The sequence below is a fragment of the Sciurus carolinensis genome, chromosome 6 (genome assembly GCF_902686445.1).
Source record: "Sciurus carolinensis chromosome 6, mSciCar1.2, whole genome shotgun sequence".
NCBI classification, from domain to species: Eukaryota; Metazoa; Chordata; class Mammalia; order Rodentia; family Sciuridae; genus Sciurus; species Sciurus carolinensis.
Genome location: NC_062218.1, coordinates 17135566 through 17153622, shown reverse-complemented (window position 1 = coordinate 17153622; position 18057 = coordinate 17135566). Strand labels below are relative to the sequence as shown.

The 18057-nt window shown below is 33.0% G+C and overlaps 1 protein-coding gene across 4 annotated transcripts in view; it reads left to right on the top strand.

The window, feature by feature from the left end:
* Cdh18 (cadherin 18) overlaps window positions 1-18057 on the top strand; it is a 959213-nt gene that overhangs the window by 612113 nt on the left and 329043 nt on the right. For all 4 annotated transcript variants that reach the window (XM_047555975.1, XM_047555974.1, XM_047555977.1 and 1 more), the window contains one exon: window positions 12213-12698. In XM_047555975.1, the coding sequence (XP_047411931.1) occupies window positions 12471-12698 (228 nt within the window). In that variant the 5' untranslated portion in view covers window positions 12213-12470. The remainder of the gene's footprint in view (window positions 1-12212; window positions 12699-18057) is intronic.

The window sequence follows — 18057 nt, the reverse complement described above, 5'->3', positions numbered from 1 at the left end:
AAATAATAATGTCATAATTTTAAAATAAATATAATATAAAACAATGATAAATATATTTGGTTCCAACATTGAGCATCTAAATGTACACAGATAATGGCAGGAATCCATACATAATACCATAATAATACAAGCAGACTGTAGAACCAAAATTTCCATACTCTAGAGAACAGATGGACAGAAAATCAATAGAATACTTGAGCATCACTGTGGACCAAAATGGTTCTAACAGACATATGCAGACATGACATAGTGGAGCAGAAAAACACACATTCTTCTCAATTGTGCTTGGAACATATTTTGGGATAGATCACATTTTAGGCCAAAATAGGTCTTAAAAATTTTAAGAAGTTCGAATTAGTAGCTAGTTATCTTTTCTAAACATAATGGAATAAATCAAGACACCAAAACCATAATGGAAACTCAAAAATTCACAAATATGTGAAAATGAAATAACACAACCTTGAACAATGAACACGTCAAATAAGACATTAAAGAAAAGTAGAAAATATCTTGAAACAAAAAATAAAGAAAACTTACAACTAGAATTTATATGGACCAGCAAAAATAGTACTGAAGGAAGTTTACAGCAATAAAAAATTTCACTAAAAATAATCATCTCTAATAAAAAAAACTTTATGTACCTACGACACTCCACAAACCACAAACTAAACTAAAAGTTAGATGTAGCAGAAAAGGAGATTATAAAATTGCAGCAGAAATAAATTAAATGAAGAATGAAGAGACAACAGATCAAAATCAACAAAACTAAGTATTTTTTAACACAGCAAGTTGACAAATCTTTGGTTAAAAAAATGAGAGGGTGCACACAAGAATAAGCTGTGCTGCTATACAGTAAGCAATGATGCCCTGAAAATGAAATTGTCAAAACAGCCAAGAGGTGGAAAGAACCTAAACGTCCATTAATGAGTGCATGAAAAAAACAATTGTGACATATGCATGCAATGGAGTACTACTCAGCCTTTCCTGAAAAAGAAATCCCGTCATATGCTGCAATATGGATTAAACTTCAGTTCATTTTGGTGAGTGAAATAAGTTAGAGATAGGAGGAGGAGTACTGCATGATTCCACTCATGTGGAATGCCTACTATGGTTAATCTCCTGGCAGATGTAGAACTTCTGTTGGGGCTGAAAGAAATCAGTAGTTGCTGTGGGTATCTACCCTTAGTAAAAAAGTTCCAGTCATGCAAGATGAAAACATTCTAGGAGTCAGCAGCACAACATAGTACTTGTACAGAAAAGAAGTACATTAGACACTTAAAATTGTGTTAAGGGCACAGATTTCAATCCTTTGTTTTTATCAATAAAACTTTAACATAAACTCCAACATCCTCAAAGTCCCTTGGTGTTCTGACTTTCTGTCTGCCCCTGATTCTCTCACTCCTACTACCCACAGCTTTATGATCTCAGCACAGTTGAGCTTCATTTCCTTGCTCATGGCAGGCTCAGTTTGAACTGAGAGCCCTTGAATCTACTGTTTTGTGCATCCAGAATGATTTCCGCTTGTGTCTTCATGCTTGTCTTCCTTGTGATTCATGTCTCAAATATTAGGCCTGCAAGAGCAGTCTTCTGTCTTACCACTCATTTTGAAGTTCCCTAAATTCGATCTTCTTTAAAACACATTGTTGTCTTTCTGTTTCGATTTTTCTACTATAACACATCTTGAAACCTTAAATATTTGCATTTTTGTGTACATTTTTAACCAACTCTAATATAATAGCAGGAATGCCAATTGTATAGTTAATCAGTAATCCTCAGCATTACAGCACTAATCAGTGCCCATAATGGAAGCTTGACAGGTCTTTGAAGAATGATGGAAAAATTATTGATTTAATTGGTTTAATAATACTTAAGATTCTTAAGTGAAACTGTTAAAATTCATATGAAATGGTGTGATCTTCTAAGTTTCTGATTTTTTCAAATATGGTGGAATGCAATTTCTCATCTAAACTTATTTTACCAGATATTTAGACGTTTCTTAGTATTTTATCACTTTTCAGTTGCCATATGGTAAAAATAAAATAAAATATTATATGGAAATGTACTTTCACATTATAATGTGGAAAACAAATTTCAACAGCAATATGTAATTTTTGCTATTGGTATATATGAAATTTCTCTTGTTAATGTATAATTACGTTACAGTTACAGGTTTTTTTTTAATATTTTTTCCACTTGTTATACTGTAAGACTACAGCATACAGCATAGTAGTTAGTATGTAGTACAATTTGATGAGGAATTTTTATTGGTTACATGACAGAGAACCAGCAAATTTCTGAAGTCTTGGATTTTCAACAATTTGTTTCATATTAGCATTATTAGAATTTGTCATGAATCATCAAATTAAATCACAATTTAATTTTTTATTGAAAGTGCCCCTAAAAGTTTATATCATTTGCACTATTTTAACTGATTATTATGTTAATATTTGTTATTAAATGATTCAGAAGTTCACTCAAATTTCATTTTTATGTTCAATCTACTCCAAATATTTGAGAAATAACAAAGTATATACATCTTATTTTCAAGAACTCACTGTCTGCAGAGGCTTCCTTGACAACCTTGGCTAACCCAGTCTCCTTCTACCCTTGCATGTAGTTCTCAGGATAACTGTAGAATGAACTGAAAATTCACTATCCTAAGGAAGGAAGGACTTGCCTGAAATACACATAGACTAGTTCTGGTTCCTATCTTTCCTTGGGAATGTATAATCTTGAATTAAGGAGGAACTATGCTGGATAGGCTAGTCTTCTGCTAGTCTTCCTTCCTCCCCTGGAAGCAGTATATCCTTCAGAACTTTGTCTAGTGATTCATGTAGCCCCTGCGGTGTACGAACAATGGCAGGTTACCAGGTGGGGTGAGTCAGCTGCAGCGCAAATGGGACATGTATAGTTAAGAGTCCATCTATCACTTACTGGCAGATTTCCTGAGTCTTGTGTGACCAGCTCACAATGAATCTGAGACCCCTTCTGTTTGTTGATGCCTATATGTAAGTAATGAATACTCTTCATATCACTTCTTGCCTGTGAGTGTATTTTGTTTCACTGTTGTTTTAACTGCAGCCTAGTTAACAGGGTGATGGTCTTTGCCATCCTCCACACAATGGTAGTGCTCCTTTGGGACTGCTTATTAATGAAACTGCTTTGTACAGTCTTGTTTGAAACAAAAGAAAACAAAAACAAAACAAAAAATATAATACCAGCTTAAACACAAAATACAATGGTGTTTACATTATGTTATGGATGCAGGGAAGAGGAAATACCCAACCTATGGAGAGAGATGGGGACTGGAATTATACAAAAAGGGAATGGTACTGTGCTTGAAGTTGGAGTAAAATTTTCAGAAGCTTGAATTGTGAAAAGACTTGCAATGGCAAGTGAGCATCAGGCATACACTCAAAGTACAATTATTCTGCCTATAGATTAGAGGATTTTGTGAATGTAAGGCTTGTTGCAAGATGTCCTGTTTGTTATGTTAAAAAGTTCAAGTGTAGTTTCTGAAAACTGACAAATGAGTTCTAAATGGAAACATAGTTTGGATATGTGTTTTATGGGATGCAACAGGTTAATAGAAATTTGGGAATCATTCAAACTTTGGAATTGTCAAGTGGTGTACAGAATCTTTTGACCTTTTCCATCATGAAAATGACATAAAATAACATAGTTTCTGGGTTAAAATGTCAGGTAGATATAACAGATTTACAGTGATATACATGTTGATAAATTGGCAAAGGTGTGATCATAATGGTAGATCAAAAATGAAAATACAAATAGTGTACATGAACTTTCCATATTACATACACAGAAAATGTAATACACAGAAACATTGCATTTGGTGCCATCTTTTTTCTAGTATTTCTAATAATGAACAATATCCACTGGTTATTATGAAAATCAGTACTAATTCTATATTAATTATTAATTAATGTGTCACAGAGATCAATATTGTTCAATATTATCTTAAATTTTCAGGTCTCTTCAGAACATTGTTCTTCTGACTCACATGTATAAATCCAGGAATATATGAGACATTAAATCAAAACTCAACACTATATGTGTATGCAAGAACCTAAACAATAGGAAAGTACAACTTGAGACAAAAGGATTGTGACAATACTAATGCTCTCTCATTTCCATATATATCTTTTATTATTATTCAATATAGTATGAATGTCCAGACATGTAGTTTGTACACATTAGTCCCTCCCTATATGTAGTTTTGCTTTTTTTGGTGAAAAATTCTAAAAGAGTTTACAAGTTGTAAATCACATGCTGTTCTGAGTAATATGAAGAAATCATGCGCCATCCGTCTCTCTCTCTCCTGCCTGGGATGTAAACCACCTCTGTGAAATATATCCAGGCTGTAATTGCTAGCACATCCTCCCATCAGTGACTTTGGTAGATGTTTCCGTTATTGGCTATAATGCATACCAGCACTGTATCGTGGTGCTAGTGTTCAAGTAACACTTCACTTAACAGTGGACTCCAGAGATTTTGATATGATGTGTCTTTGTTCTCGTTTACTTCTAAGAATTTTTTTATTTCCCTCCTGATGTCTTCTGTTATCCATTCATCATGCTCAATTCACCATAGCCAGATTGTGGAACCAACCTAGATGCCCTTCAGTTGATGAATGGATAAAGAAACTGTGGCATATTTATACAATAGAATATTACTCCGCAATGAAGAATGATAAAATTATGGCATTTGTAGGCAAATGGTCGAAATTGGAGAATATCATGCTAAGTGAGATAAGCCAATCTCAAAAAACTAAAGGACAAATGATCTCGCTGATAAGCGGATGAGGACATATAATGGGGGGTGGGAGGGGCTAGCATTAGGTTTAGGGTTAGGTTTAGAGTTAGGCTAAGGAGAGCAGTAAGAATGAAGGAAAGAAGGACTGTGTAGAGGGAAAAGAGGGGTGGGAGGGGTGGGAGGGGTGGGAGGGGTGGGGGGGAGGGGAAAAATATAATAAACATCATTACCCTATGTAAACGTAAAAAAAATAAATAAAAAAAAAAAAAAAAAAAAAAAACAGTGGACTCCAAGTGAAGAATAGTAATGTTAACAATTCAACACCAAAGAGAAACCACAGATGCTTCCTCTAAGAGAAAGTTTGAATATAATTGACATCATAAGGAAAGAAAAATCATGTGCTGAGGTTGCTAAGGTCTACACCAATATTTTATCAGTGAAATTGTGAAGAAGGAAAAATTAATTTGTGCTAGTTTTTCTGTCATAATTCAATTGCAAATGTTTTGGTCACAGTGTGTCCTTAGTGCTTAGATAAGATAGAAAAGGCATTAGGTTTGTGATTTGGTACAGTCTATGGTTTCAGGCATTCACTGGAGGTCACAGGATGGACCCTGTGAAGTTATGAGGGAGGCATACTGTATAATGAATAAAATATTACTCATATAAGCACTTAGTATATGCTCTTGCAAATTATTCTACTGATGTGCTTTTAGATTGATATTTGAATGCTTCTTTAATTTCTTCTGCATAAGAAAGAACTTAGTAAAAGCAAAATTTTATAGATAGAATGGAACTTTATTATCCAGTAGTTATGGGTCTTTAACTGTGACAGGTTTTAATGGAAAGGCAGAGTATAAGATAACCAAATCCAGGCCACACTAAAATAATTCTTCTGTAAATGTGTATTCACAATTACATATTATAAACTGAATCTTGCCATTTTATCACAATTCTTTCAATAAAAACCATGAATTAATCTCTCTATATCCCATTTATTTCTTCACCCAACACGTGTTTATTTTTCGGGTACAATGTGAAAAGTACATTGCCACTCAATACAGGCAATGGAAATTATATCAGAAATGGATTGAGAACTGAGAAAAAATTTGAAATGAAGGAAAAATGAAACTGAAGGAACTTATATAAATAATTAGAATTTTGGTCCTCACTAGAAAGCTTTATGTTATGGCAGTTTAGAGGACCAGGCAGTTATATTGAATTTAATATTCAGACTTTGAAATGAAGGGTTGGCGATTTTATCATTCACACAACCTAAAAATGGCTGACACTACTTTATAGATATTCTCAAATGTGAGATAAAAGATACTGTTATCCATAGCACAACAAACTGCATAAATTCTTTTTGCTCCTCACATCACAGCAGGGTCACATGAAGCAGCCTGTCTATGTCATGTACACAGTACTTACAGGTCTTGGCTGAGAAACCCTGAGGTTTGAAATCACAGCATTATAAGGGTCTGGTAGCACACCTTACCCACCTCTGTCCAGGAAGAAGAAATTATCTTCCTGATCTAGTATGAAAAAAAATGAACTCTTTGCCCATAAGGGTGGTTCTAGCTACATGTCCCAAAGTCATTTGCTATGCAAGCATCATTGAGAACCTGGTTTGAAACAAAAGCTATCAGTTTCTCTTGCTCAGAAGATGTGTGGAAACACAAAAGACACAAAGAGAACTGTCTTCCCAAACAGAGAAATATTTGTGAAAAAAAATCTTTATTCTAGGTTTTGGGGGAGAGGTTTAATTAATTGTAGTTTGAAGATTAAGGCTCATGTTAGCATTTTGTTACTATGACTAAAATACCTGGCAGGAACTAGTTATATTAGAAAAAAATTATTGTGGCCCATGGTTTCAGAGGATGCAGTCCATAGCTGGCTGGCTTTAAGGCATAAAAATCATGGCGGAAGTGCATTGCAGAGGAAAGCCTCTCAGCTCATGGCAGCCAGGGAGCAGAAAGAGAAAGAGAAGGGGTCAAGGACAGATAACATCCCCAAGACTACACTCCCTTGTCATGCCCTTCTCCTCCAGTCAAGCTGTACTTACCTACAGTTCCCACTCAGTAGTTCATTCAACTATCCAAGGATGTCAGTTGAAATGGATTAATCCACTGATAAGTTCTGAGCCCTAATCATTGCCTGAGAACCCCACCTATACATATTGCCTCATTGGGAATCATGCTTTCTATACATAACCTTTTTTGGGGGACTTCCTGGATCCAAGATATAACAAAGCTTTAAAGCTAATCAGAGCAGAATGAGTCATGTCAGGAATTAGGTCCATGTACAAAGAGTGGTTTCACCCTTGCCTCCTTGGAACTTAAATCCTTGCTTGCAGTGGAAAAAAATGTAAAAGTTAATGATTTCTGATTTATTTATGTAATTATTTAGAATTTTTTCATGTTTCAGAGAGAACAATTAGATGATTTTAAATATATTATCATGTTATATGTACATTTTTATGTCTACTTTAAACAGCTGCAATTTGCTAAATCAAATATTATCAAAACCTTAAATTATGAGAATATTCTGAAATGGTCAAATTGAAATTTCAAATATGGACTTTGAACCTGGAAATAACATTTGTAATAAATTTAGTTGTGGCTCTTCACAATTCATGTGGTTTTCGGTTTATGAGTAATACATATTGACAATAGGCAAATGCTATTAAGTTGATTGTTAGAGGAACAAAATTAATTTTTAAACTGACAAATCTCTGTTGAGATAGAAAAAATAAAAACTCTTATGGTTATAGAGAATATAGTTAAAATAGAGTACCAAGGAAAGAAATGAAAATAAAATCAAAAGTAAATATCATTGGAAATTAATCCGGAAATAGAGTTAAGAAGAAAGAATGGTATAATTACTAGTCATCGTTGGTTCCGCATATGATGGAATTCTTTACTGCAGGATTAGACACATACCTAAGGATGTATCTTGTTAGCAGTGGGATTTAGGCCTACAATTCTCAATTCAAAGGGAAGCTTTAGACACTTAGATGAGAGAGATTCAGGCTAACATCTTGAATGTGTGCATATTTTTTTCATAACACTTGTGGAAAAGCTTAGTAAGCTTTTATTTGGTATCTGTAACTTTTACCTTATATAAACACCTTGAAATCCAAGCATAATGTAAATTTAAATAGAGTAAGATGGTATTTTATATCATTTAATATGGTAAAGTTTAAGTCCCACTATTGTCAAAATGAACCATCATTTCAAGGGCAGCCTTATCATCTGATGGTTCAGTTGCAGAGTTGAGAGTCTTCTCCTTGTGGTGAGCATCATGCTCCCCTTGGCAGGTCCTTCTCCATGCAAGACATCCTCACACATCTCATGAGGAAGGTATTGCCCAAAGTAAGACTTTCCGCCACAGCTTATCTTGTTTGACATTTCTATGTAAACATGGCTTGGTGAACACAAGTCAAGAGATGTCTAGTGATTACATGTGATACTTGAATTCAGAAATTGATGACAACTTTAATTCTGTCTTTTAAGAGGTGAATATTGCATGTCACCTCACACTTGTGAAGAATAGTGTGATTCACTCGCAAAGTGCAGTTGATAGAATATGCTTTACAAAGAATTTTTAGAATAGAAGAGCAAAGCATAGAGTTTTGAAACACAAAAGAAAATATTCTCTAGACTTTTTTGGAGTCTTAGGTTTGCAAATTTAGAAACAATCGGTGAAGAAATACAGTTAAAGTTCCAGTAACAGGAAATAACATTTGGGGTAAATGCGAGAATTCTTTGTGTTAGAATGGTGCTTCCTCTGTTTTTGAAGGAGGACCAGTACTGAGAGCTATTAATGGCTAAAGATTAATCTTAGGTGACCTGTGTAACTCAGCATAAATAAGAAACCTCATTTGGAAATGAAACACTATTACTAAATCGTAAATTAAAAGAATCGTGTTGATTAATATGCTAAAGATCATTCAGTGAAAACTATCAACAAATAAGAAACATGAAGCTCAGAGCAAAAGGTGCTAATGAAATTGTGTGAGTTCTCACATTATGAATATTACAGTTCATGCCTTTTAATTCTATTGTTACTAACTTAAGTTCTGAAAAGGGAGGGTTTCCTGCAGCGAGCCTTGAGTTTATGATCACTTAAATTAAGTACTGAGCAGAAAGAGGAGGTCTGCATTATATATTATTTGAATATATTGCAGTCTTTGAAACCTGAGTTTGGAGTATTTTTATTATAATACTTTTTATGAGAATAAATTCTTATTTTCTAATACAGGAAATAAACTATGGCCTTGGAAAGAATCAAAAATATTTTTTCAATGAATACTGTATAACCATCAGAGTTGATGAGTCATTAAAAATCAGATTTGGTCAGAAGTAGGAACCAAGCTAAATTAGAGAGTTCAAAACAAAATATAATATTTGCCACTGGAGCATTATAACTAGAAGTCACTTATTTTTGCTGCAGACACTGGGTTCTGTCATAGCTGCTAAGCTCACCACATTATATCTAGACCTTGAGATTATGAGCTCTGTAGTGAAGAATTTCTCCAGTGTGTCAGCATCCATCCATAATTTGCTCCATAGTGTTGGAGCATATAAATTATGTTAAACACCTGGTATGGTATCTATTCTAAGTAAGAGGATATGGGAAGAAATATATATTTGCTCTATAAATGTTAGTGTTGAGATTGAGTTAGGGCCTTAATTCATTAAAATTCACCTACTTGAATGTTTCTTGAAAGCAGAAAGGGTGTTTGAATGATGCTTCATCAAAAGACAATAAATGTCTATCACATATTTCTACTGTACTTAATCAGTGGTTTGTTTCATTATTTTTGCATTTTAATTCTTTCTAATGTATACAGGTAGAGATTTCTTTAAGTGAAACATGAAATTTTCATATTAGTAGTTCTTTCTTCTTATACATGTTAAATGGACCTGTCTTCAAAAGCACAGTGCTTATATTTACATTTGTTTTTTTTAACTGTAGTGTCACATTTATCAGTTTTCAAAATTTCCAAAATAGAATTATAAACATACAATGCTTATATAGATTAAAATGCATTTTTACATTTTTAGTATGACACACAAGACCAATGCTGTGAAGAAAATACTTATTTTACATATTTGCAGTATATTGCAAAAGCCACTTTCTTCACCTTCTACTCATGAATTATGCTTTGTTAAATAACTAAGCATAAAGGGTAAAGATGTTAATTTCATTTGAAAATCACACCAAATGGTGTGAAAGTATTAAGATAACAACACCTTCTATATATTCAGCACCTTGGCTTCTAAGACTAAAAAAGCTTCTCATTTTTTTATTTTATTTATTTATTTATTTATTTATTTACGTTTACATAGGGTAATGATGTTTATTTTTTTCCCTTCCCCCCCACCCCTCCCACCCTTTTCCCTTTATACAGTCCTTCTTTCCTTCATTCTTACCGCTCTCCTTAGCCTAACTCTAAACCTAACCCTAAACCTAATGCTAACCCCTCCCACCCCCATTATATGTCCTCATCCACTTATCAGCGAGATCATTTGTCCTTTAGTTTTTTGAGATTGGCTTATCTCACTTAGCATGATATTCTCCAATTTCGACCATTTGCCTACAAATGCCATAATTTTATCATTCTTCATTGCGGAGTTCAAACTAAAAAGCTTCTCATTTTTTGAAATTCATGATTTGAAAGTTAAGAATCTTTTGGAAACTAAAGAAACTAATATAACATCATATAAATATTTTAAATCGATTAGAAAGAATATTGAAATCAATTATCTGGCTAAAAGTTTTAATAAATGAGAACATTGCAACTTGAATAAATTTGATGATTCTTGAAAGTTCATATTGCAAGCAAATTTTATAAAAAAACATAAGTTCTGTGTTTTTAAACTCTCTTTTCAGTGCTTTTAACGTGTCAGATCTAGAATGGTATTGCTCTTTTATGTTAGGAGACATTTTGAATCATTTTAAATTAAACCAGCATGAAAACTCCCTTTGCTTTCATAAAATATGTAAAACATTGAATTTTTTATTCATCAGTTGGTTGAAATGAAATTCAAATCCTAATCCCATACAATTCTTGTTCAGTGGTGAAGTAACATTGTTCTTAACCCTAATTTATGGAAGATGATGATAGAGAAAAACACCCTGCTGTGGGGTCTCTAGTGATATTATTTTTTCATTTCCAATACTGTGTGAGTACCTTTTTCCAATTCTGTTTAAGAATCATGCTATGAATTAATATACAGGCTTTAAAATCAATTATATTTTCATGTCAATTACTTTGTAATTTTTTCACTTCAATAGTACAGTTTGTATTGATTTACAGAGACAATTTTATGCAATGAGGTAATGATGCATTTAATATTTTACCAGATAAAACAGTCACATTGTTGAACCAATATTTTTCTAAACACATACTTGAATGCAGATACATAAATATTTCAGCAAAGTTTATTCAAAATATTTTGGTTTTGGTAAACTAATAATTTCAGAATCAACTTTGCACCTCACAAATCCTATCACCTGTATTCCAGAAATGTTGTTCAAGCTTTACTTTATTGCCCAATTGAATCAAAATTCAAATGCAAGACTTTTAACATTTCTTATCTGAGAAAACAAAGCATTTTCACTTCTGGTGCTTTGACCCCTATTATACCTTTAATCCTTTCTTTACATACATAGAGAAATACATATAAGACATCAAGCCTACTGATGTCATCCCCAAGCTTGGACGTCTGTCTGCCCTGCTTCTCCATACCCTGAAATATATGAATGACCTGTCAGAGTCCGGGGAAGTTACACCTCAGCCAATTGTAATTCACACTGATTGTACTCTGCGCATCTGTGCCCCAAGTCTGGGGTAATTTTTAGTGACATACCTTCTTTCTCAATGTTCAGTGTTATTTTTCATTTTATTCACTTTCTTCTTCTTCTTCTTCTTCTTCTCTTCTTCTTCTTCTTCTTCTTCTTCTTCTTCTTCTTCTTCTTCTTCTTCCTCCTCTTCCTCTGCTTCTTCCTCTTCTTCTTTCTTCTTCATTTACTTATTTCTAGTAAATATTTTTTACTGTGTTGGTATTAAGAGAATTTGGAGAGTATTTTTTGAATTCATATATAGCATGAAATTGATACATAGTATGTACAGCAAATCTGTATTACATCTAACAAAAACAAAAACTTTATATACATATACACACATACAAACTCCACATATATGTATATATACATATACACATATAAGTACATACATAAGTAATTGAGAATTAACTGTATAAGTACAAAAGTGTGTAAACATACACACAGGTGCTTAGGTTTGCAGGTTTTTATATATTTCTGAAAAGATTTGTATGTTTTCTCTGCCTATCAGCATCACACTGAAAAATAGCATAATTTTCATTCTTTCCAACATGTTTTGTAATGTGCATAATTTTCCTTCTTTCCAATAGGTAGAAAATGTTTACCTGTGTTCTCCTACTGTGAAGACTTGGAATCCTCAGACAACTCAACTTTGATTCCTCAAGTGTTTCAGGATGTAAATATGGTCTGATCTTTCCCTGATGGGCAGTTAAATCATGGACTTGCTAAATAATTTACTTTGGACTGTGCTTCCAAAGGATGCTGTGGCTTCCCTCTTGAATGCTGACTAAGCATTTGTAGCACACCAGGAAAAGAAGGAGAACTGTGAACTGGCAAGTTATCTTACAATGAAAATTACGAGCACATCTTGCATCTGTCCAGTCCTAGTGTGTCTCTGTTTTGTGCAGAGGTGTTATGGAACTGCTCACCACGGCTCCATCAAGGTGACCAAAAACCAAACTAAACACATTGAAGGTGAAACAGAAGTCCACCATCGTCCCAAAAGGGGATGGGTGTGGAATCAGTTCTTTGTTTTAGAAGAACATATGGGACCAGATCCACAATATGTTGGAAAAGTAAGTTTTTTAAAGAAGTTTGTTTCCTTTTAATTTGTTTTTTCCTCTCCTGAGAAATTGTGGGGTGAGATGAGAATGGAGTTGGAAACCATTTGAAACATGAAGATTTTTTCAATTTTTATCCAAAGCTATCCCATGTATTGGAGAGCTTGAAATAATTATAAAAAGTTAATGCTATTGATAATATTATATCTCTTTAAATTTTTTTCAGAATATTGAAACACAAATTCTTTACCAGCACATTGCTGGTTTCTCTCTTATAAAGTAGTAAGACTTAATGAAAAACAAAAGTTATCTTATAATTATTACTGCAAAGGTAGATTAGAATTTTCAGTGTCACTTATTGATGCATTTATGTTTACTGGTAACTTTTTACCTATTGCTAGTGCACATGAGGCTCAAAAAATGCTATAAACATAATATTTAATATGTTTCTGTTGATTGGGAATCAGCCTTTAGAAGACACGGATATTTTTCTAATTTCAAAAAAAAGTTGTTGATAGATTTTATATACAAATCAAATATGCACTAGTTATACCAGAATTGAGAAAATCCCCAAATTTTATGAGAATGAATAACTAATAATTTCAGAATGAGTTATCTTTTTCTCAAAAATACAGATAAGAAAATTCAATCCTTATTCTCATCTTCAGGAAACTGTGTACTCCAAAACATGGGAGAGCTTAGATATGTGTCACCTAGGATCCAGAACAGAGTGGGAAGTTGAAAAGCTTAATTCTGATTAATTACTGATCTCTGGAAGCAGCATTCAGATTTGTTCTGCTCCCTATGGGAGAAAGTAGGCACAGAGGTGAAATCGCCCTGATTACCAGCTCAGTGGCTTCCATCTCCCTAATTGACTGTTTATTCTCATTTTAGCACTTACTGAAAAAGATTAGTTTTTCATCCAAACCATGGTGCTTTCCTTATGTGTAGGCAGTGCAGGATCACAAACCATCTGTTTCACCCCTGGTCCAACAAAACTGGATTGCAGCTGCATTTTCCATACAACACAGGAACCAGGGTGTCAGAATATGGAAAACAAGAAAAGATTTGAAATAAGTCTACTATTTTCTTATATGCTTAACAAAATGAGACAAAGGATTCATGACATTGTATGCTATTTTTCCATACAAAGTGTTGTATGAAATAAGTGAAAACAAATTCACTAACATTAATACACAATATATTGAATTACTAGAAAATTTTGTTTTTAAATGCAAAACACATTTCTATAATCCTTTCTGTTCTTGAAAAGGAGCAAAAAATGGGAATAGATAGAATTCGTTCTTTTTAAAATTGTTTTAGGTTGTACATGGACACGATAACTTTATTTTATTTATTTTTTTGATGTGGTGCTAAGGATCAAACCCAGTGCCTGACACGTGGTAGGCAAGCCCTTTACCACTGAGTCACAACCCCAGTCCTAGACTTTGTTCTTTTGGGGTGAAATGAGAGGAAAATATATTTTATTATCAATATATTATGCATATTTCTTTTCATTTTAATTTAACTAGATACTAAAGAAATAAAATTTTCTGGAAAAGGGAGAGAAAAGGACAGACGAATTTTTATTTCCTCCTGGCATGCCTAGTTTTGGTAAAAGATAAAATCTTAATCAGAAGATGAATTCTAAGCAAATGTTCTGAGATTGGGGGATGATGAATATATGGTTGGAAGCACCTCACAGATGTGTATGTGGTGGAGGTTCATGATCTATTGCAGTCAGTGTAAAATCTATGGAATTGTTATCCATTCTACTTTTTGTATTTTCAATGGACAAATGATTGTGCAGAAGGGGCCACATTAAGGATGGGGCGATCTTATATGAGATTTAAATAATCAACACTACAAGACAGCTGCAGCCATTCATTTCTGTCTTATCTAGGGCTGCTTTCATTCCACAATTGCAGACTTGAGTAGTTGCAACACAGTGGGACTCACCAAGTTGAAAATTTTTACCTTTGGTCATTTACAGAAAATGTTCTTGAGTTTCTGGGTAGGATGCTTGCCTCACAGTGTACTGTGTGTGATTGCCTTTGGAAGCAAGTCCTGAGACTTTTATTTTTATGCCCTTATACCAAAATCTTCAATAATATCCAAATGTAGTAATTCACTAAAAAGCATACCTTGAGCTATGAGCTTGTAGTCATGTTAATGGTTATGATAATTATTTGAAATAATAAAAACAAAAAATATTTCTGGTCAGTGGTTTTCTGATGGGAGTTTTCAGAAGTCCTCACTATTTTCATTGATATACCTTCCCCTGTAGTTCATTTAATGAGTATTTACTAGTTGACTTTATTGTTCCTATTTTGTTGTTATTACATGCAAAAATAGAACAAATATCATTGTATGCACATTAAATAGCATACATATAGGTATAGCTACAAGAGAGATTTCCAATTTAGGATTCTATTCACATGGAAATAAATCTAATTTTGGTAGAAATCACTAGATCCCTTCCATAGGTATTGCAACATTTTACACTTTTACTAGTGGTGTATTAAAGTGGGTGCTTTTCTTCAGGGATGCTATCAGAGATAGTTGTAAAACTTGGAGTTTAGCACATATGATAGGTGAAAAATAGTATCTCTGTGTTCTTTTAATTTACATTTCTCTTATAATGAATGAAATCGATAATATTTTCTTATTTGATAGAGTTTTAAAATTTTATTTTTTAATTTGGTATTATTTTGTGGACCTCTGTAACTTCAATATTGGTAGAGATGCATTGGTTCTTTTTCAGGAATTTATCAATGATTTTTAAAGTTGTTTTTTACATTTTGAATGGCTTATGCTATTTTCTTTAATAGGGATTTATTATTTCAAAATACAACAAATACTTAGCATCTGTTATTTAAACTGCATTTTGTTTGATGTACATTTTCTGACATTTCTGGCATTGAACTTCAAAATAAAAGACATTCAGAAGAAAAGACATTCTTTAGTCCTTAATGTCTTCAGTTTTCACTCATATTAGAAATATCAATTATCAAATAAAAAAGAATTATTAAAAGTAGAAATCTTATGTTAGAGATAGTTCATTTAAGACATTATTTAATGGCTAACATAACAATTTGGGGCTATATTGCATGTGAGTCTCATATTTACCAGAAAACATATACCCAAGATGTGCAGGTTGTAATTACAAAGTGCGTTGATCTTACTGGTAATATTTAAGAATGTTTAAATAACTGCAATTGATAACGTTTAAAAAAGTAACTAAAACAAATCTACTGGTATAATGCTTCATATCATTTCATCGGTATCTGGTATCTGCTTATGACTAAATAGATGTTGTACTCCATAACTACATATTATATTCATTTCAGTAATGTAGATGATTTATTTAACTTGCACTACAGAGTGTCTGTGCTTTGGCATTGCCCTCATCACACAATCTGACAATTAAAGAGAGTAGAAGTAAAAATTAAAAACAAGAGAGACCAAAAACTTTGTATTAGCATTGTTTAGGCTAAAATCATCTAACCTATTTAAAATTTTATCTTAGCTTTTTACTATACTGAAATTAAAGATAGATTTGATAGTAATAAGACCTTCCTTTTATTTTTCGAATGAACAAGGTGATTATATTCTCCACATGCAAATTTCTGTATCTATGGATTTGCTTACAACTTAGAATTTTCTCTTGGTAATAAATCAAAATATGTTGAAAATATTACTTAAGTCTGTTAAGAACTTGACTAGTAAGCTTTTCTCATTCTCCTTTCCTCCTGTGACTCTAGATTTAGGAGTGGATGAGCGTAAAGAAGATAATTTCTCCCAAATTGCTTTGTTAAACAAAAATGAAGAGCATATAGTGATTAAGAAGGGAAGTCTAACAGTACAGAGGAACTAAGAAATCACTTTGCTGAATAACTCCAGGAGTAAGAAGCAATGATTTTCATTGAATTTGTCATGGCAGAGTCAAGGAATAAAATTTTATATATCTGATTCTTTAATGAAAATCACTTTCCAGTATATGGAGCATGAAATTCTCCTGTCATCATCATGATTACTGCCATTTTTCTTTATTTACTTTTTTACTTAGAAGATAACCACTAAATGTCTTTTAATATGGAGTGCTGTATTTTCAAATTAAATGAATGACTTTCAGGTTGTAGAGAGAGTAAATCATGAGCAAATGGTTGAAAAGGTCAGGCTTTTCAGAAAAAAAAAATATATAACAGCTTTAATCTTTAATGTCATCATGAACTCTGAATTAAAAAGTAAATATACAGCAGGAATGGTGGCAATTGTCACCCAATATTGTCAGGATGATAATTTTTGATCACTTTATCCAAAACTTTTTTGGAATGGAAAGCTCCATGTATCAGAATATGACATTTGAATCTTAAATAAATGACAATGTGATGATGTCATATGGACTTAGCTATGATTCACAGTCCTGTATAGATATACAAATTTTCTAATAGTCTATATAGAAATTTATCTATTTGGAGCTAAACCTAAAAGAAATTGGACGTAAAAAGAAGAAATTTATTTGATAGATACAGCATTCATTTCATTCTCAGTGGCTTAGGAGATTTTTTAAATTATTATTATTATTTGTTTTGGGTATTGTGGATTCAGCCTGGAAGGCTTCACTGTTGAGCTATATCCCCAGGTATTTTCTTTTGAGACAGGGTTGTGCTAAATTGCTGAAGGTTTTGCAAAGATACTGTGTCTTTCACGAAGTTGCTGGGTCTGGCCTCAAAATTGTGATGTTTCTGCCTCAGCCTCCTAAGTCACTGGGATTTCAGGCATGTGATACCATGTTCCATAGACGTTCCTTAAAAAAAAAAAATCAGATACGTTTTCATTTGAACTAGTTTGAGTAGTATATAGTTTGAGTAGTAGTATAGTTTGAGGTCTGGTATTGTGATGCCTTGCTAAAGATTTCTTTGGCTATTCTGTCTCTTATTTAGTGAATGTGGGTGCTGGAGAGATATTGATTGAGCCAAGGAAACCTTTGAATTATTTATTATATAATTTACAGTATGAATGCATTAACCATATTACTTTGGCAATCAAAAATCCATTTCAAAGAATTATAAATTAACAAATCATATATAGTGTGGATTATCAAAGTCATGGTAGGAAGAGCCTCTTTCTTCTCCTGAGCAGAATCTATTAAACAAACCCGTTATATTCAAGGAAAGTTTTCTAGGCTTCTTTCTGATTGCTGAGGTTTCACCTACTCTCCCAGGACAGCACAGACGGGGAAGCTCTGAGAAAATGCTTTTGGTTAATTTTGGCTTAGTTTTGTTTGTTTTCAATAGATTTATTTATCATATCTGTAGAAATCATAGGTATTTTTACAATGGATTATGTAAGGACTGGAATCTGGCTCCTT